Source organism: Canis aureus, chromosome 8, assembly GCF_053574225.1.
Source record: "Canis aureus isolate CA01 chromosome 8, VMU_Caureus_v.1.0, whole genome shotgun sequence".
Classification (NCBI taxonomy): domain Eukaryota; kingdom Metazoa; phylum Chordata; class Mammalia; order Carnivora; family Canidae; genus Canis; species Canis aureus.
In genome coordinates this window covers 2,590,302-2,611,514 of record NC_135618.1, presented here as the reverse complement: position 1 = coordinate 2,611,514, position 21,213 = coordinate 2,590,302, and the positions used below count along the sequence as shown (strand labels likewise).

Genomic DNA, 21,213 nt, shown 5'->3' with positions numbered 1-21,213 from the left:
ACGTTTTGCTTGCCTGGTGTGCGGCCGGCGCTGTGTCCCACCCGGTGAGTCCTCCCAGCCCCAGCAGGCGCCAGTGGGCCCTTCCAGTCACCCACCCCCAGCTCCTGCTCGTTGTGCTGCTCCCGGCTGGCGCATGGCCTTCAGCGGCTCACCGAGGGCAGAGCCAGAAGGCGTAGGAGCTTTGCCCTCTCAAGGCGGCAGTGACGGAGGGATGTGGCAGTAGAGGAGCCCACACCCCTTGTTTACAAGTGGAACAAACTTTGAGATGTGCTTTTACTCCGGAGTTTCCCAAAGGTTCAGACTATGGCTGGAATCACTTAAAATTTCACCCCTGCTCGGCATCTCCTTCCGTGTCCCACTTTCCCACTCCCTTATTTTTTTCCCCCCTTGGAGCACGTTCTTAATAAGTCATTTGCATAGACAGCTTTGTCTGAGGTTCTGGTTCTGGAAGTAGTCTGCCTAAGACAGCCCTAACTCACTCATTCATTCATTCAAAAATGTGCACCGAGTGTCTAAGGGCCTTTGTCCCAGTCCTGGGAAGAAGAGCAACATATGGTGAGGTAAAGTGTAACAACAGGCACCCCGGAGGGAAATGCGGGGCAGAGCGAGACTACCCATTTCCAAGCCAAGGGCAGCTTTTAATATATGAACCTATCATCACACCTGAAGAAGTGACCTACATGTAGCGGGTTCCCGTGGGTGCTGACGAAGCTGATCAGTCCTCGTCTCATAATGTTGACCACTGAGAAGAGCCCAACGTTTATTTAGAAATGGATTTATTCGCATTTATTGGGCTCCTGCTGCGAATTTCCAGTTTGAGAAACTGGGAGTCTAAGTACAATCTGAACGATGTGCACAAAGCTGTAGAAGTCCCATGAAAGAAATCATAGTTTTCCGAGAAAACCAAAGGCTGGGTGCTGGAGAAGAAGTGGAATGAATTGTGGACCCAAGAAGAGAGAGGCGTTTTGGAAGGGCAGTCGCTAAGTCCACAGAAACCGGGTGTGCAGAAGCGCTGGCAGGTCTGGGAGGGCATCGTGTGGGGACGGAGGCAGGGCTCCCGGGCAGGGCAGAGGCAGGGGACTGGAGATGACTCTGGGGGTACAGGTCAGAGCCCCGCGGCACGGGTCGGCCTTACTCCTGCAGCCACGGGGAGCATTCGACAATGTGTAGGATCGCCGGGGGTTGCACCAGGAATAACAGGGAGGGTGCCTGGGGGGCTCGGTGGTTAGGGGAGGGACTCGGGATTTTGGCCCGGGTCATGTTGTTGGGGTCGTGGGATGGAGCCCGGGGTCGGGTCTCTCAGCAGGACGTCTGCATGACACTGTCTCTCCCTCTCTCTCCCTCTGCCCCTGCCCCTACTTGTGCCCATGCTCTTGCTCTCTCGCTATCTCGCTCTCTCGCTCTCTATCGAAATAAAAAGTGATAATCAAGATAATACGAAGGATGCAGTCAAGAGGAGAAAGACTTGGGTCAGGACATCTATTGACTAAAAGACTGTTACTAGGTAAATGATAAATAATTTCCAATATTTAACCAGTTTTGATCCAACAACAATGTGGGTTTCACGTAGATCCATGGGGCTCACTAGGCCAGGAGGACTGAGGGCACCGGTCGGAGCAGTGGCACCGTCTGGAAGGAGGGGGAAGGAGGAGACACACGTGGGACTGATGACTGGCCTGCAGTGAGCAGCCCCCACCGGGGCAGGGTGGGGCTGCAGAAACGTGCGTGACAGTGAGGGCAAGCTCCGTAGGCACCCTGGGGGCGTACCCAGGACCCTGGGACCCCTACACACGCTGCACACCTCACCTCCAGGGCTTCATGTCTTCCATTCCTGCTTTTTTTTTTAAATTGAAGTTAGGTTTGCCAACATACAGTGTAACACCCAGTGCTCACCCCGTCAAGTGCCCGTCACCCAGTCACCCCATCCCCCTGCCCACCTCCCCTCTACAACCCTTTGTGTTTCCCAGAGTTAGGAGTCTCTTACAGTTTGTCTCCCTCTGTAATTTTCCCCACGCAGTTCCCCCTCCTTGCCCTATAATCCCATTCACTGTTTCTTATGTTCCCCGAGTGAGTGAGACCCTGTGATGATTGTCCTTCTCCGACTGACTCCCTTCACTCAGCATCACCCTCTAGTGCAGCCACATCGAAGCCAATGGTGGGTATCTGTCCTGACGGCCGGGTCACGTTCCAGGGTATATATAGACCACATCTCCTTTATCCCTTCCTGCTTTTTAAAGATTTTGAAAAGAAAAAACATCTCTACATTCCTCACGGGCCTCAGATTCGCAAACCTGAGCTGGAGGGGCGCGGGCTGCAGGCCTCGGACCGCCAGGCTCCTCGCTCCCGTGGCTCCCGCTGCCTGGCCTGGACGCACACCTGACACCCAGGTTCCCGGCAAGGTAGGCCGGTGGGTGACGCGGCCCTGCTGGGAACAGCCGGCCTCCAGACCCTGACCTGGGCAGCCCAGCGGCAGGGGAGGCACCTGGGTGGCTGCAGCCTGGGCCCCACAAGCCAGCTCTTCCTTCACCAGGGGCACAGGGGGTTTGGAAAGTCACAGGGAACAAATATAAAAATACGAGAGTGGGTTTGTTGTTGTTTTTTCTGACTCAACGCTGATCACACCCCCAGAGCCACAGTATTTCTGTTAAAAGGGCCACTAAACTTCTTTCATTTGCGCTGAAATAGATCTTGGCCAAAGTGTAATTTGTGGTGCAAAGAAGACATTTCACTGTCCTGCAAACAACACTGCTTTCCTAAAACAGACACGATCTATTGCGTAATAGTGTCAGACACTGGAGAACTACACGTCTGTGTGGGTAGCGTATGTGACTTAGGCTACGTGACATGGGTAGGCGCGCTGTTGGAGTGATCTCAACTAAACTTTTGAGGAAAAAAATACCCTAGGAATCCAATAAAAAAGACTGACTAAGAAAACACTGAATTTCATTTCTTTTGGCTTTTTCCCTGTAATGCTTCTTTGCGAGAACTTAATTTCATTCTGCTGTTTCTCGTAAGAGAATTAGTAAGAAGTGTAGATGGAGGAAATATTTTTTTTCTTAGTATTTTTCATTGAATCCAGTGAATTGAAGCTGTTATTTGTAGAGTACTGTTCAGGGATGGGCCTCGGCCAACTGCATGGCATCGTTCATTCAGGCCACAAACGCTCGCTGTCCGTGACCTACGTGCCAGGCGCTGGGGTAGCTGCCGCCGCACAGTGGTGGGCAACACCAGGCATGGTCCTGAGCTCGTGAAACTCACAGTCTAGAGATAACAACAGATACTCAATAATCACAAAAAGTAATTCTTGCTTCCAAACTATCATGAGCTCTTGAAAAGAAAATAGTGGGTATGACATAGTGGGGGGCCAGTCCTAGTCAACAGGAGAGCCTCTGAAGAAGTGGTATTCCACGTTGAGGTCGGAAAGGCAAGTAGGAGTCAGCCAGCTGATGAGGGAATTGGAAGAGCATTCTAGGCAGAGGGAGCTTCAAGGGCGAAGGCCCTGAGGTAGGAAGAAGGATGACAGTGTTCACGACCTTCATAGATGGCCAGCGTGGCCGGGGCAAACGACGCTGGAGTTCCAGCAGAGGCGGGATCGGACAGGACCTTTGAGGTCATGTTAAGGATTCTGGTCTTTATCCTTTTTAAGAGCAACAGAACGTCACTGAAGGCTAGAAAGTGGTGGGATGGGACTCACCTCCACCAATCCTTTGAGGCCGGCGAGTTTTTATTCAGTATTTCACAAGCAGTGTGATAACTGCTCTCAGGACTTAGAAGTCACAGAAGGCATGGTCGCCACCCTTAAGGAATATTTGGTGTGAAATCGTGGCAAGAAATAGAGGGTGGCTCAAAGCTGGGAGGCAGAAATGGGAAGACAAGATCGAAAATGTCTTCATCCAGATGGCTATGGCCGATGCAAGCTGATATGTAGATTTTTGGTTCTGCTTTTCTTTAAAAGGCGGTCAAGAAAGAGTCGTCGGACGAAAGGAATGAGCATCATTATTCTGTCCACTGACACCCTCTGTCTGTTCACAGATCAGACACCACACAAACAGCTACGCAGCCAGCTCCACCTCCTTACCCCACCAGGGCTCCTCAACCTTGATGTGGAGTGACCAGCCGGAAAGGTGAGACTGAGACACCGTCCAGGTTTGCGGCCTCGCCTGCCCCCACCTCCGCTCTGATCGTGTTCGTGCGACAAGGATGGACCGTCCCCAAGAATCAAAGTGCAAATTCAGCACACGTCCCCGATTCTGGAGGCCCAGGCTCCCGAGGGAGGTCGTTGCTGTCTTGACAAGCCCACTTCCACCTCCTCCAGCGCACGTTCTCGCCTGGCTGCAGGCCGCTCCTGGGACTGGGCGAGTCTGCGTGTCACTGCTTTTCTCATACGAAGAACAGCGCCCAGGACTAGTCTAAGGCTAAGCGATCCTGCTCTGATTTAGCACCAGAGCTCAGCGCGCTCCCCACGTGGTTGGCGCACTCTTGCTCGCCCCGGACTAGGCCTGTCTGGGGTACAGCGGGTACTTCAAGGGGGTGGACGCTCTAGAAAGCAGGACGTGAGGCCGAATACGATAAGTTAGTCGTGTCAGATTTCAAGCACCAGCTTCCGCCCTCAAACCCCTTATTTCATCATTCCTGTGCTGACTGTGGGGCTACGTGGACGCCGTCAGGGTGTGATTCCATTGGGTGATCTTTTGCGTTTTAATGAAAAGTGAAAAGCTTTAATTATTTTTTTTTCCAAATATAGCACACTTGGCTTCTCAAGTAAGCTGAAATCTCCATTGTAACGGACAGTGTGCAAGTTCATTTTACTCCGTCCCCTGCGTGAGGCTGGGCACGAGGCCTCTGCTCCTCCGTGCGTGTGGTGAAGGTGGATGCGGACATTTAGGTGGCTCAGTGTCTTTGGACGTTTGTCCTCCTGTGGTCAAAATAACTGAAAGATAATCACTTGAGTTCCTCAGGGGAAGATGGAAATGTAGTTTTTCAATAGAGGTACAGTGTGCGGCGATGCCTACAGGATACCAATAAACTAGAGGATTCTGGAACATAGCTCAAAAGTCTCAAGGCCAATAGACTTTTTCCTCAACTCACCTTTCTGGTCCTACATCCTTCCCTTAGTTATCTACATGTGACACACTATCATGGGCACTCTTTTTGCCACACATGCAGATTTCCTTGGAAAACAAATGAAGGGAAAAGAAAGGAGATACTTAGTTCCTATCTCTTTATTGGTAGGCTCACCCTAATTTCATTTTTAATTTTTTAAAGTAAATCCTATTGTCCTTTCCTTGCATTATGAAAATAAGCCAGGCTCTCTATAGACACTGCAAAATAAAGAAAATTACTAAATTTTACTTCCACTACTCAAGTATATATATTCTCATACAGTTAAGAATGATCTTTGTCTAATTAGTTTAAAACCGATAGGAAGATAGTATATGTCGCTATAAAATACTTTTGATGCTTTCATTTTTAATCCACAGAAATGTATCCATTTCATACTAAATTCACCCCAAATAATAAGTTCTGTGACCTATGTTCTCAAATATTCTGTATCATGATTTAGCAACACACCGATTTCTAACCCGTGCTTTCATCCTCGTTTTTTAAAAATTATCTTCCATAAACATGGATTCTCATTATTATGTGATGAAGTTACATTGAGAATAGAACTAATCCTCAAAATAAGACACATTTCTGCCAAAAAGAGTGGGGAAATGGGACCTGATCTTCAGTTGTATTGTAATTATAGAACCTACCGTAAAGCTCTGCGGAGTACACATGCGAAACAAATCCGTGATATTAATATGCTTTGCAGCTGAGTTGCATAGACGTGGCTCCTGACTACATATAATATATTCTGTATAATTTTAGGCATATGGCTTTTAGGTTGTAAGAACAAACTCCTGCCTACTCCCACCTCCATCCTATTGCAGATACTGTGCTTTCATACACACCACTGCAGGCCAGTGTGAAACAAGCAAACAAAATGACAAGCAAACGAAAACAAGCACCCAGCTCTGCTGCCCCAGGAGAGGTTGGGCCAGGGTATTGCATGAAGAGGAATGGCATAGAGTAAGGGCGAGGTAAGGAAACAGCATTAGGTTCAGAAGATTAGGCTTCCATCAGAAGCTACATTTACCCAAATTCTCCCAAAGAAGGAGCAGAAAATTAGCATCACTATCTTTTATATGTAAATGTGTATACGTGGCTTACAGTTGTAAGTGGACTTGGGTCCACGAATTACACGAAGATGCCCACAGAGTTGAATTGCTCCACATTATTACTGTCTACAAGAATGACTTTTAAAAATTAAATACATGATAAAACCCACGTTATAAAGGAACCATATAAACTATTTAAGAGAACAAAGTTTCTTTCAACATCCTCAGTAGTTAGAAGCTCATTCAAAAGAAACCTATTGGTAAGAGAATGGTAATTGCCAGGTAATTGGTAATGGTAATTACCTTACGGATCTGTATAAGATACACCTTGCTTGACATACTTTCCATGACTATGAACACTTACATGTGTAGTTACTGTCTTAAAAATATTTGTGCTCCTATTCTTAATTAATCCAGGCTTTTACTGAATATTTTGTTAATTCGAAATATCTCTAGGCTCATACCATGGATAAAAGTGTTTTTCCATTGCATTCAGGTTCTAGGGCTTTATTTTTTTATTATGTGATGTGCCTTTTATATAAAAATAATTTGTACGAAATGTATGTTTAAGAGCTTTTATAGTTTGCTTTAATAAAATTCTCAACCATATTGTAAGCTCCTGTGGGCAGGACCCATGTTGTATGTATCTCATGTACCTACAGAGCCTAGAACAGTGCTAAGCTCATAGAAATCACTCAATAAAAGAAAGTTGATGGAGAGGCTAAGAGACCAGATTGCAATCTATGAGTAATGTTTAAGACAACCAGGTATGCACACTTTGGGTCAGGATGGACGACTGTTTCTCTATTGACTTTTCCTCTTTGATATTATGCCATTAAAAAAAGATAATTCTAGTACAGTTAACATACAGTATTATATTATTTACAAGTATACAATACAATGATTCAACGATTCTATACATTATTCATTATTACTTCTCCCTCTGGTAACCACCAGTTTGTTCTTTATAGTTAAGAGTCTGCCATTTTGACTGGTCTTTACATTTGAGTGGTACAAGGGAGTCTTTTTTATACTTCTTGAAGAAAACAGCTGTAAATATTTGTTGAGTATGGGATGATTACTTTTAGAAAAAGAGTAAATGATATAAATATAAGCCTGCATATAAAATAACTTGTCATTTAGTTGGCTATATCATTTCTTCTTACCTTAGTATAGGAGCTGAATTTTAACTCTATACCTAGAAGTAAATTAAGCTATTACTGAAAATGTAAAGCCTGTGAAATAAAATGAACATAAATTGCAGTTACAAAAACAGTAGAAAATTTTCATCTTATGGATTCTTTGAGCATAGTTCTCTCTCTCTTTTTTTTTTTTTTTTGGAAACAAGTACACCAGAGCCTTAGTAAATTAACAACAGTCTTTAGTTGATTTCTTAATGAAAGTTAGTAATTGTTGATTGTCGTTTTTATCAGTTTATTGATTTAACTTACAACTTATATGTTGAATCCTTTGAAATGCTTTGAAAATGGGCAAGAAATATTTGTGCAACATTATGTTGAGAAAATACTGTTGTAAATGGTAGGTGGACACAGAAAATGTGAGAGCTTAAGCACCGAAATGCTCTGGCACAGAAAGGGCAGAAGAAATTATAGCCCAAGGAAACACAATGCCACTACAAATGCAAGATTAAACCAGAGACTACTAACAGAAATGAAGGAATAGAACAGAGGGATGTAAATTTGCTACAGGATTGAACAAAGTATGATTCAGTAATATGTGCTTCATAAATATTTGCTGACTGCTGCGGTGGTGGTGTGGGCGGTGCTGCTGCTGGTGGTGGTGAAGAATAAGATATTCAAGCAAAGTTAAGTGAATAACATACTAAGAGAATAAGTAGGAAACAGGAAAAAGATAAGATATTCTTAATAAGACTCTGGGACAAACAAAAATAATTAAAACAATTGAGTTTATCTCTTTTCTCTATATCTAACCATCTTTTAAGTTCTGTTAAATCTACAGATATTTCTTATTGGGTCTCCTCGTGGGCACCACCATGGTCTAAGTCTACACCTCCATCATTTCCCACTTGAATTACCCTAGAAACTTGGGTCCTACATCTGGTCTTGGGCTCATCAATTATCCTGCACATCTGCTGCCACTGTGATATTTTGTTAATAAATTGAAAATCTGTTCATATTATTTTCCTTAATCTCCTTGGTATTTTCCTATGGCCTCCAGGATAAGGTTAAAACAACTTAATTTAGTTCAAAGGGCTTCTGGTGTCCTCTTTCACATCTGCCTTGTTTTCTAGCAATACCAAACCGCCATCTCACAGCCTTCCTGCTTCACACATGCTGTTCCTTCTATGCTGGATACTCCTTTCTCTTCTGTACCTGGTTAAAACTGACTCATCTCTCATGAGTTTCAGCTCAAGTATCACTTCTTCAGAAAGTCTTCATGACAAAAACATCTGTTTCTGCTGTAATTTGCTGGCTTATGCACCTAACTTCTTGGCATGGCCAAGGCAGGGAATCTGGTTTTCATTTCTGTGTCTGTTGTATGACATAGACTTGGCATTCAACAAGTCCTTGCTCGTGAAAAAAAGAACAGAAAGAAGATGTGCAGCAATGAGCTATGAGTTTGAGCAAAAGTAATAATTCAAGAGAATTCAAGGCCCAAACTGTACATATGTTACTTAAAGCAGGCAGTCAGCCACACTCTGAATAACCATTCAATGCTTGTCTTTCCAGGCACATAGGTTTATATTTACACTTGGCGTTGGCAGAGATTCTGTGGAGGTAACAGACAAGGCTGGGAGAGAGTGCCACAATCTTATCTCACTTGGCAAATTTTAAATGCGATCTTAGAAACTCAAGGAGAAACGAACAAACTGAAATATTGCTCTCCAACTTGATCCAGCATTTCTTCAAAGGCAGAAGAGTGTGGTCTTGTAGAGGCAGCTCAGGCTTTAGAGTTGGACAGTCCTGGGTTTGAATCCTGATCGGCACTAGGGAATGATGCGACCTTGAAGATTCTGTATTTAACCTCCCTTAGCCTCAATTTCATTATTTGCAAAACAGAGTAAGTAACGCCCATCCTGCAGGGTTGCTGCGAAGATTAGAGATGCCATGTGTGAGGCCATTATTCTTAAGGCCAGTGTAAGTACCCTTTAAAAAAAAAAAACTATTTAAAAGCCCTTTACGGGATGCTTCAATTTTGAGTAAGCAGCTGGAATTTGGATCTGAGAGAAAGGAACACATGTGCACTAAAGCAACGCATAGCCTAACAGGGCCCCAAGCAGTTTTGTTATAAGCTCTTCGCAAATCTCCAATCGTCCTTTAAAGAGTTAACTGGAATTACCATCAAGCCAGCTGCTGAACCCATGGGATTTCCTCTGCAGGTGCCAGCAAGAATAGTCCTGCAAAAAATGAGAAGGTAGTTTTGAAATAAAACTCACACATAAGTACTTGTGACCTTAAAGAGGAAAGAGCCTGAGGCTAGAGCCTCCGTTTATATTCAGAGTAATATGTGGGTTACGGGCTAGTCAGGAGCAGAAGCCATGAGTTGCCAGTAAAGGCTGCATCGTCTGGGCCTATTTCAGGTTGGTCTCTGGACTGCAGCATGGCACCAGAGCCAGTCGGTAGGAAGAGAGACTGTGTCCCAGGGCATCTGTTCATGAAAATAAGGAGTGAGGTTCTGTGGTTGGCTTAAAGGGCAAATGGATTAGGGTTACAGGATCCAGTAGTTTGCTAATGATCTTTGGAATTCCCTGACTTGGAGCATATCACCCCACAGAAGGTCTCCTTGTGTGTCCTATGTCCTATTTTCTTCTTTTTATAAGAACACCAGCCATAGCGGACCAGCCTATTGCAGAATGACCTCACGTTTACAACCGGGTCTGCAATGGCCCTATTTCCAAATGAGGTCACATTTTGAGATACTGGGGGTTAGGACTTCAACATATGAATTTGATTAGGGGTGAAGGAGACATTTCAACCCATAAGAGATGTGTTGATTGGTTTAGGAAGGAAGCCAAATGTAAACTCCAAAATAATAAGACCTAAAATGATGCTGCCTCTGGATTTAATGGGTTTAGGGAACGAATAAAAAACTCAGTGATGCATGCTAGCCCTGGCTCCAATTAGGAACGATAATTCAAGATTGATCATATTTCTGACACTGAAATATCTGTAAGTTTTTCCAGTAAATAAATAAAAAATACAAAGCTCATAAACAAGTGTTAGGAAAGATACTTGTGTTGTTTGTACCGGATTATAAATGATCAAATTAGACTAAAGCCAAATTGCTCTATTTATGTTGGAAAGAGTAGGAGGTTGTAGGAGTTCCTGTACTTAAGTTATCAACTCAGGTTGATTTTACTGCTTTGAACAGTCAGATTTCTTCCCTGGTCGTTTCCAAAAAAAGTCTTCACCTAGAGATGGAAGTTTTAAGGGAAGTTAAATGCTACCCATTTAAAAGAGGATAGTTAAGAGACGCCTGGGTGGCGCGGTCTGTTGAACACAGGATCCTTGATTTTGGCTCAAGTTGGGATCTCAGCGTCATGAGATAGGGCCTGGTGACAGGTTCCGCACTCAGAAGGGAGTCGGCATGAGATTTTTCTCTGCCTCTGCCCCACCCTCTGCACGCGCTCTCTCTCTCTCTCGAAATAAATAAAATCTCTAAAAAAAATAAAAATAAAAATAAAAGACTTCAAAAGAGCAGAACAGGCCATTGTACCTCTGCTTTAGCTGCTAATTAAAGTCCATCTCGGGCAGAGGGTCAACTGCCCCTCCTAGTCTCTCTAATGTCACGATCCAATTGTTGACATCAGTTCGTGATGGAACTTTGGAGGCCTCTAAAGGCTGTTCATGATCACATTGAACTTTGTGCAGCCTTTGTTTCTGATGCACATATTGTTAATCTAATCCTGACTTAAAGGTTGTGCCAATAAATTGCATTGAATGTTCTTTTTATTTCACCACTGTATTTACATACCACCCCCTGTACTTTTCAAAAAGCAAAATAGTGGTTCACAAGACATGTACTTATGTTCCAAGGAAGTGATGCAATTGCTTTTGGCAAAATAATGAAAGTTTCAGCATAGTTCTAAAGTTCTCTTTGTATCAACATTTCTCGCTGTGTTTTCAGTTAGAGTGGGAGATTTTGCCAACAACCGGCGGTTACTAATCTGGTTCACAGCTGAATAAATCATTTTCTTGAAAAGGTTCCCCATCAAAACCTAACTATAAATGCCTGTAATCACCCAGGGTATCTATCTATACATCCCTGGTTATAGGAATTAGAGGAGCTGCAGATATGATCCATTGACAACACCTACCATGTACTTAATAATCTCACATTGCACCTTTCAGACTCTGAAACTATAAAAGAAAGTAGCCCTTCTTTAGGGCAGAGATAGTTGTCCACACCTGCAGATGTTCTCCTCTCAGGCGAGGATGGAAACAGCTCCTGGGGGTGGCATAAATGGGAAAAGTTTAGTTAAGACTAATCTGAGACTGGGCACTGGGAAATTCCTCTGTCTCTTAGGCTTACATGAGATATCTGGTCAGTTGTCTAAAAAATTAATGTGTAATTGTGTAGAGAAAGGCGACCAGTGGCCCTGAACTATATTTCTGTAGTAACTCCAGTGATGAATACATGATAAAATCAAAACAGAACTTAAAGTCTTTCAAGCAGGAGGTTCTTCTTTGTGGACCAATGACCAATGTCTGATGATATTATCACAAGTGTTACAAGAAGTTTTTATGTCTCTTGTGTCACTACCTGGGAAAGAAGATGGGACAAAGGACTACAAGTGCTTCCAGTCTCTACTGATAGAACAATATCAGATCAGAGAATCTCTCCATCACATTTTAGAACCATTCTTAATAAAGATTTTTCTTCTTCTTCCTCCCTTGTCCCATCTCCTGCCTGCCTCCCTCCTCCTGTCCTTCCTTCCTTCCTTCCTTCCTTCCTTCCTTCCTTCCTTCCCTCCTTCCTTCCTTCCTTCCTTCTTTCTTCAAATATTTATTAAATTATTGAATCTATTTGATTGTGTGCTCCTAGGGAATAGGAGTTAGAGAATGATGTGAATCTATATAACGCAAAGGGAAAGAAGTGACATATTTAAGGTTTACAATATATAAGTGCTTCCTGTTCACTATCTCATATCATGCTGCCCTTCCACGAGACTGTTACTGTAAACTTCTATTTTAGACCTGAGAAACTTGAGGCCCATCTCTGGAGTAGGGCTTGATTAACTCACTTTCCCGAGGTCTATAACTTTAGAAGATGGGATTCCTTTTCCAACCCAGGTTGCTTGGCTACAGAGCTTGGCTGCTTTTTTTTTTTTTTTTTTAAGATTTTATTTATTTATTCATGAGAGACAGAGAGAGGGAGAGAAAGTCAGAGACACAGGAACAGGGAGAAGCAGGCTCCCTGCAGGGAGCCTGATGTTGGACTCAATCCCAGGACCCCAGGGTCATGCCCTCAGTGGAAGGCAGATGCTCAACCACTGAGCCACCCAGGGGTCCCTGGATCTTGTGTTGTCACTGTAACCTTCAAGAGGTTCCCAATGCTTAAAACTGCCAGCAAATAGATAAAATGCTGGTAATTATATTAGCTATAAGAAAGCAATTATGGAAATGATGGGATTTAAAAATATAGCATCCCCTCATGAATAAATAAATAAATCTTACCAAAAGAAAAAAAAAAGAAAAGAAAAGACTAACCAGGAGAGCTGCCCAGCTCAGAAGACCTAACAAGTTAGAGGCATCCTCTTTGTCATCTTGGGTTCAGGTTCATTGCCCTTCTCCACCTAAGTCTCAAAATACTATGTTGGAGCTTTAGTCTTCTAATGTAGGCTAATTCCTATGGAAACACAGCTATTTTAATGAATGATATAATAAGAGCAGTTTGGGACAGTGGAGTGGGAGGAGGGCAGAGAGCCTCAGGTACACAGAAAGGGACAAAGAAGTGGGCTCAGGACTAGGGAGGAGCGTTCAGGGAGAGAAGGGGAAGTGAGAAGGGATAAATGACAGGTTTTTTTCCCCCATTTCTGCAGATTCTTCAGATCCAGTCCTTCCTACATGGATATGTCCTTCTAGAGTTTCAGTTTATTGACTGTTACCCTTCTCAAAAATGCCTATTCTCATTGAACGTCATCTATGGTTTGGCACCCCGCTAGGCACTTGACAAATTGTCACAGCACACTTATGCTATTGTCCCTCTTTTTTTTTTTTTTTTACAGCTGAGAAAAAGAGGGATCAGAGAGCAGGCAAAGTAAAAGAAGGATGAAAAACAGGGCCATCTGAATGCAGACCTCCTGACCTTCTGCCAATTGTACCGTGTGCCATACTTCCCTTCACCACAAGCATGTGAGGGAACCCTCCCAAGGCAAGAAAACGACGTTATACTCTAGCGGCAGCAGTGACAACAAATATTAGTTTCCCCAAATATTAGTTTCTTAAAACCACAAAAGCTCTTATGCCCCCTCCCCCTTAGCCTGCCTGTTGAAAGTTGGGGGAGGAGACTCAGCAGCAGGCCACCCTCATCAGAGACTCGGGCTACCCTAGGGCTTCCAACAGGGCTGGAGCCTGCAGCAGGGAAGGGAGCTCCCTGGAGCAGCACCCACCCACTTCCAGAGCAAGGGGTACTCGGGGCCCACTGAAGGGGTGAGGGAGAGGATCCTGCCACGTGTGAGATAAAGGAGAAATGGAAGGTACTAGAGCAGCACTACTATGCACCCCAGAACATCAGCAGTTAAGAGTAGAATAAAAATGAAGAAATTAATGGCAGAAGGACTTCGGCTCCTTTTTTGACTCCAAGCGCGGCTTATTTTAAGCCTATTTTGTGTGTTGACTTACTTGCCCGGCGGGAGAGTTTCAGCAAGCAGCGCCATTTTAAATTATGGGGAGATACGGGCATATTTTTAGCAAAGCTGAAAAAACAGGTTGGTCATGGAAATTATCCAGTTTAGACATAACAGGGTATGGCTCACAGTTGCTACAAATTGCTGCTTTAGCAAATGGAAAATTTTTCACACGCAGGGGGTTAACACAGCAGGTCTCTGGAAGAAATGCAAGAATGCTCAGGTACTTTGTGCAGAACAGAAGAGTCTGGAGTGCTTGTGGGACTTGGTGCCCTTTTTCCGATGAAATGGAAGTCATGGATTTGTGAACTAAAAATATCTCCAGGCCGTCCAGGTTATTAAAGCGTGTTCTTTTTCAAAGATTTTTATTTATTTATTTATTTATTTATTTATTTATTTATTTATTTATTTATTTATTTTAGAGAGAGAGAGAGAGAGAGCACTAGTTGAGGGATGTCAGAGAAGAAGGAGATGGAGAATCTTGAGCAGGCTCCATCCAACCCAGTGCCAGGCTTGATCTTCTGACCCTGAGGTCATGACCCGAGCAGAAGCTAAGAGTCTCACACTCAACTGACTGAGCCATCCAGGTGCCCCTATTAAATTCTAATTCAAAATCTTTAGACTGGCAAAAGCTTCTACTTTATGATTCTGTAAAACTTACATTGACCTTGAACTACTAGAGCCAGTGAGTATGGCGCACGGGACAGGCTTTAAGGAAGGGTGGGATTCAAAACCCCCCTCCCGGAGTTACCTCCCGTAAGAGCCTTAGTTAATTTCCTATTCTCATCTGTTAATATGGGAGGTATTGATAAGTCTACATGGCAAGTACCACTGTAAAATGTATTTCTTCCTCCAAAATATATCGTGACCTTGTTCACCGCTCTTCATCTCAAATACTCCCATTCAAATTCACACAGAACTCATCTCTCAACTGGACCACCACTGACAGCCTCTTCATGATGCTTCTTCTTCTTTCTCCAGCCCATTCATTACTCGGTAGACATAGGGATCGTTCTCACCCCAGGACTCTTGCACATGCTATCCCACTTCCAACCCCCACCCCCCGTTTTCTGCGTATATATAGCTCTTCCTTTGGTCAATAGCTTAAGTACTTTCTCAAAGCCGTTTTTCTTAAGCTTCCTATCGGTAGTTGTTTCTTCTTGTTTTTTTGCTACCTTAGCTCATTTGTTTCCTTTATCCGCCCTTCACCGATTTATAACCTGGTTTTCCTTTTCTGTTTACTTCTTCCTTTGTTTTCTGTCCTTGAATATGAGTTTCACAAGAGCAGAGACTGGCTTGATCTTACCCATCCTTGTCTTTACTAAGCACATTGCAGGTGCCAAAATAATGAGCAAAGGTGTGATGAGCAAAGGGAGCGTGAAGAGGAAGTGAGATAATTCAATGCATCTTTAAGCACCTGGGTGGCCCCAGGATCAGCATTCCGTCCCTTTTCTTTACCGCGGCTGCCCAATCAGTCTATGCCTCCTCTTTACATCTCTCAGCTGCAGGTACACCGATGTGATTCCTTATCACGTAGAAATGTCCTACGAATCTAAAGTAAAAGGCCAAAAGTAGTGAAATAGGGGAACAGAAAAGGTTACTCTTGACTTTGATGTATTTGTCTGTTCTACATCTGTGCTTTTGTGGGTTATCTACTGACACCCTTACAGGATCTTTCCTGTGCCAAATTTAGAGATTTGTAGTCAACTACCAAACATTTATTTCTTACTATCTTTTCCTATAGGGTAGGCAATACTTCTAAATTTGTCTTGAGCAGTGGTGTTGCAAAATTTTTTGACTATTTAATGACATTTTCTCTTGTTATTTAAAAAACGAATGGAAAATGAAAATATAAATATGCATAAGCTAGTGAAAAAAAAGGTCAGAGTGAGAATACAATTAAGGCAAGGGTGACAATAATTCAGCATATAATGGATGGTTAACATTTAGTTGTTTGGGACACTTTGAAATTAAATTGATTAATAGTATCCTTACAAAAGAAAAGAATAAATTTAAAGAATGGCATGAAGTGATAGATTTATTATCAAGTATTATGCCTAAAAGGTTAGGCATAATTATGAAATTTATATCAATTCCTCTCTGTGGAAAAGAATTCCACTCTAAAATACATCTCTTGCACGTTTGGCTTTCTTATGTGTTTTTAGTCTGATTTTGTCTGAAAGCGGATTGTTCATGCTCCTTTTCCCTCCTGGAGGATGGAGAAACCCACTCCCTGAGTTTACTTATGGGGAATTTGTGACTCAGTGAAGGGAAGAAACTAGTCCCACAAGCCTGCTTCAGTTCTTTCTCATCATTTGCCTGAACAATTTTAGAGGCTAGGTCTGTAGGCGAAGAGACCAGTATTTATTTATTTAAAAGTCGCCCTTCATAGTTTGGGACTAATATTCATTTATAAATGGTGTCTGTTTTGGGATAGGAAACATTTACCAGTGGACAGCCAACAGTTCTAGATGCACGAGAAGAAAGACTCATAAGGCGTCTTTTGCTTTTGATTTCTTCTTGGTTAATTTATCCCTCCATAGGCTGCAGGGTGGTTTCTTCACTTGTTTCTTTTTAGGAAGAATAAAGATCAACCGGTGGAGATCACACCTTGTGTTTCTCAAACAATGCTACTTTAATGAATCAGGTCTAGAAGAATTTTTGTGACTCTCCCACAAGCCTGACCTGCTCCTCAACTCTTGCCAAATTGTTCTGGAACATGCCTCTGCTCTTTGACACGTTCACTCTTTAGATTCGGTGGGTCCTGAGGTCACTGGACCTGGCCACGTTCTTAATATTGCTCTGGATTTGCTGAATGAATGTTGGAGTCCTGCTCACATTTCTAGCATTTAATCCCCCACAAGCCTATCCCTCTTTTTCTTCTATCACCCACTGCCCTAAAGGCAATTACCATCCTCACTGCACGAGTATTATTTCAAGTTCTCAGTAGCCATCTGAGCTAGTGGTTACCTGATAGCACAGAAAGGCCCAAGGAACTGCTCCAGAGTATCCACATCTTCACCAGACTTCCCACCAGTTTCTTTCAGCAGATGACAACCGGATCAAAATATGAGCAGCCCAGGTTGGAATGCATCAGTGACCACCCAGCTCAAGCTAAGGCTTAGCACAAATGCCCTTGACATTTTCCTCTTTTCAGTTAATGGTGCATATCGTTGTTTTCCAAACTCTTTCACAAGGCTTACAAAATTCGCCATGACCTTTACCACGTGTCTAACTTCATCATTCCTTTCCCTTGAACTATACTCTCCTGAACTATTTTACATTTATTTCTTGATTCCAATTTTAAACTGGCCATTCCTTGTCTGGACTATTCCTCCCTTCTCATCAATGTCTCAAGTATTTTCTGGTGTTGTGGGACACTTTAAAAGGAGGTGTTCATCCCCTTTGGACAACTTAGAGATGTGTGGCTAATTTAATGTTATTCGACTATTCATATCATTCAACATCAGAAAGCAATTGAGGGCATAGGAGAATGTGAAACTGTAGTTTGTACATGGAAAATTATGAAATGCCAAAGTTTTTAAGTGAAGAGGTCTCAACCCTGGGGACTTAAACTGTTCCAAGGGTTTTGTAGGAAACAAACATTTTGTGTCTTTATCTGTGTGCGTGTGTGTGTGTAACTCACTCCCATCACTTAAAACTTTTCTTTTGAGCCTATACCACACACTTGAAGAGACAACGGAGGAGCTCTGCAGATAAGGTACAAAGTACATTAGAATCTAGTCCAATATTTAACTCTAAGAAAGTATTTCAATACCCACAGAGCCTTTGAGAAGCGTGCTCTGACCATCCTTGCTTATCGTTCATGATCTCTATCTAGAGGAAACGTTTGGGGAACAGAGTCATCCACAGCAAGAGTAGGGTTGTCAGGGGCAGCACAGACGCTGACTCCTGCCTGGTTAGGAGCATTTAGTGATGAAGCCGCATTATAGCAAAGAATGCTAGAGTTGGAGTGCCCCACTGAAGAACCTCCTATACTAAAATGTGTCGAACTAACACTTGAATGGCTATCAAATGTGAGCTTGCACCTCACCTGCACTGTCTCTTCATTGTCTCCCCACCTCCATGTTTGGGGTACAGAGACTAAGGACAAAGGTCTCTACAGGAAATGTCTCCACTTTATGACAGACGTACAAGGATCCTTTTCTGACATGTTTGCTGAAGACTGGAGAATTTACCCTGAGGCACGCCTTTCAGATTGATAAGAAGGTGGAAACAAAATTTAGGTTTTGTAATATGCTTATTGTTGCAATATCATCTTGAAAACGCAGTCACTATAACAAAGATTTCACGATACCATTCAATAGATCCCAACTTGACCAAGATCAGAAAATCCATCTTAATTTCAGACACTTGAACTGAGAACTCACAAACTTAATTAAGCCAAGAATGCAGACTGACTTGAGAAATTACTCACAATTCAGATTAAATGCCTCTGATCATTTTTCTTTCTCAGTTCCTGCAAGGTCTACTTCATTAAACATGCTTATCTGTTTCTGTATAATTAAAAAAATATCCTGTAAGGGAATGAAGTACATAAAAAAATAATCAAATATACTTGCTGAACTACTTGTGTATGAAGTTGTGCCTGTTTCCATTCGTGGTAATTAGGTCATGTCTCTCTCCACTTTCTTTAAATATTACAATAATGAGTGTAAATTAGTACATTGCTATTTTCAAATTAATGGCAACATATAAAACTCAATGTTCAACTTTGTAGGGAGTGTTGGTTTTGTATAACAGGACCCCCAGGCGGTAAAGCATGGTCCAGGCTCTGTCTCAGGCGCTACAGGCAAACCCTACTATCGCCTCACACTGTGTCCGGAGCCCCCACTGAAATCCATGATTGTGTTCTCTAGCACTTACGTTATGTTTTGATTATTATGAACATTAAAAAAAATATTTTGTTTCTTAGGATTCTCAAGCACAAACAGTCACCCATTTATCAAAACAAAACAAGCCATAGCATGTATAAATATAAATTTTTAGAACATGTATACACAGATCAATAAACAAAAGTGTATGGAGTGTAAGTGTTTCTAAATGACATCATGCCCTTATTTTAGTTGCAAGGACTCAGCGTTGATGTAGGCCACGCACGACCCCATTGGCTTTAGTGAGTCCCAACAAGGCAACCTGGAACTCCACAACCCCAGTGTCCCGTGGTGCGAGACACTGTGTTTGTGTGTTGTCAAATGCAGAAGTTAACTTGAGTTATTCTCCTAAATATATGAAGTTCCTCTTTACTTTCAGAAGGTGAGATACGATACATGTGTTGAGCATCTACTTTAAACACGGCGCTAGCCGTACCTCCGTGTGATAGTCTGTCATTCCCACAACGGCCCTGACAGTAACAATCCTTATCCCCATTTTTACCAGTGAGGAAACTAACTCATAGGGCAGATAACTGACTCTCCCAAGGACATACTAATGAGGCAAGGAAGCAAACCCAGGCCCGAGGCCCTGGAGTGTATTCCTTTTCTAATTTGTCATGCGATTTCTGGTCGCTGAAACCCTTCCTGCGGACTTACACTTGGAATGATGAAAACTTCCCAAGGACATATAAGGGCAAATCAAGGAATGTAGAATGTAGCAGGACCTGGAACAGGACACCTGTGCCCATGCACACCTGATTCCTGGGGCAAAGCCAGTCAGGACCCCAGCCAAGTGCACGGGCTGCAGGGCTGGGCCTCAGTCCTCCGGGACAGAGGAAGGTCAAGCAGGAAAACTGGAGCAGACGTCCAGGTTGACGGGCTGTGCCAGGGTGGCCTGCAGGCCAGCTCTCCACGGGCACCTCGAGCCCGCCCGACGGGAGGTGCAGCTTTCAAAGGGCTCCCGTGTGTCCTTCACCCACCTCCAGAAGCCGAGTACATTGAGAGATGAAGAGAGCTTTCTGTGATGTGGGAACTGCCACTTTGGGGTGCTTCTTCCTAATTTCACATGAAGGGCACATCAGCAATATGCAGCTGGACGGGCTCCGGCTCACCAGCGTACAACTGTGCACACTCTGTAAAAACCAACAGCATTTTGATGCCAAATCAAGTCAGGTTAGGTTGTGTAAGGTCGGTTGTCCCATGACTCCGAGTCCTTGGAAAGCACCCAGTTCAGCCCCCGGAGTCACTCTCTGGGGCTCACGTACGCACACACACGCCTGTGGGGCAGAGGCCCAGTCTGAGTTTGACATCAGGCATTTTGCAGGAAAGGCCGGAGCCCACGCTCGCAGCCAAGTCTCTCACGGGCTGCATTTCACACAACTGCAAAGCTGTGAGGACAACATTAAATGGCAGATCTGCAGCAGGGGGGTGGGGTGCATTTTTTTAAGATTGGCTTTTGTGCCTCCTGGTTGTATTTCTCCAGGTTGGAAGGGGTCATGATTGATTTGCTTTTCCGCTCAAAAAATATAAAAATTATGTCTGGGGAGATACAATAGGTGACACAGAAATCAAAGCCTTTGAAGTCTGGCATCCTGGGGTTCGAGTAGGATTTCAGCCATTAGCCAACTCTGTGGCATTTACGCTCTCTGAGTTTTGGGGTTTTCACTTGCAAAAGTACCTCAAAGAGCTCGTGTAAAGGATAAGTTAGATAAAACACCAAGTATATAGTTAGTACTAAAAAAAAACCATTATCTGTTAATATTCCCGTGCCATCTTCAGAGTGGTAGAGATTTTAATGTTAATCGATATGCCACACACAGTGTTAGTTCCCTTATATCTATATTATCTATAATTTGTATAACAACCACAGCCAGAAACCATGTCCAGATAGATGCTTCTCATTATATAGTGTTAAATGGACTGGAGAAAAAAGAGTCTAGGGGTGCTGGGTAACTCGGTTGGGTAAGCATCTGCCTTCATCTCAGGTCATCATTCCAGGGACCGGGGATGGAGCCCTGAGTCAGGATCCCCGTTCAGTGGGGAGCCTGCTTCTTCCCCTCCCTCTGTCCCTCTCCCCTGCTCTCTCTCAAATAAATAAATAAAAATTTTACTAAAAAAAGAAAAAAGAGTCTAGAGACACGGAGATGAATCTAGAGGTTATTATGATTTAAATTAAAAAAAAATTTTAAAGAAGCTATTAGACTGGTTCAGATTTAGGAGGTCTCATGAAGGTGGTGGTAGAGAGGAGAAGGAAAAACCACTTCGAATTTGGCATTGGAGAACAAATGTTGGCCATGAGGGTAAGGAATAGCAAGGACTGAAATAA

The 21,213-nt window shown here is 43.3% G+C and overlaps 1 protein-coding gene across 6 annotated transcripts in view; it reads left to right on the top strand.

Annotated features, from left to right (window-relative positions):
* Positions 1-21,213, top strand: part of PTGER3 (prostaglandin E receptor 3) — a 224,411-nt gene that overhangs the window by 71,279 nt on the left and 131,919 nt on the right. Inside the window, exons 3-4 of one of the 6 annotated variants that reach the window (XM_077905017.1) lie at positions 4,033-4,124; positions 4,745-6,886. The exons of 4 other annotated variants lie outside the window; for them this stretch is intronic. In XM_077905017.1, the coding sequence (XP_077761143.1) occupies positions 4,033-4,124; positions 4,745-4,784 (132 nt within the window). In that variant the 3' untranslated portion in view covers positions 4,785-6,886. Of the gene's footprint in view, positions 1-4,032; positions 4,125-4,744; positions 6,887-13,371; positions 13,922-21,213 lie in introns of those variants that run through there. One more of the 6 variants, XM_077905018.1, reaches the window with a different exon arrangement.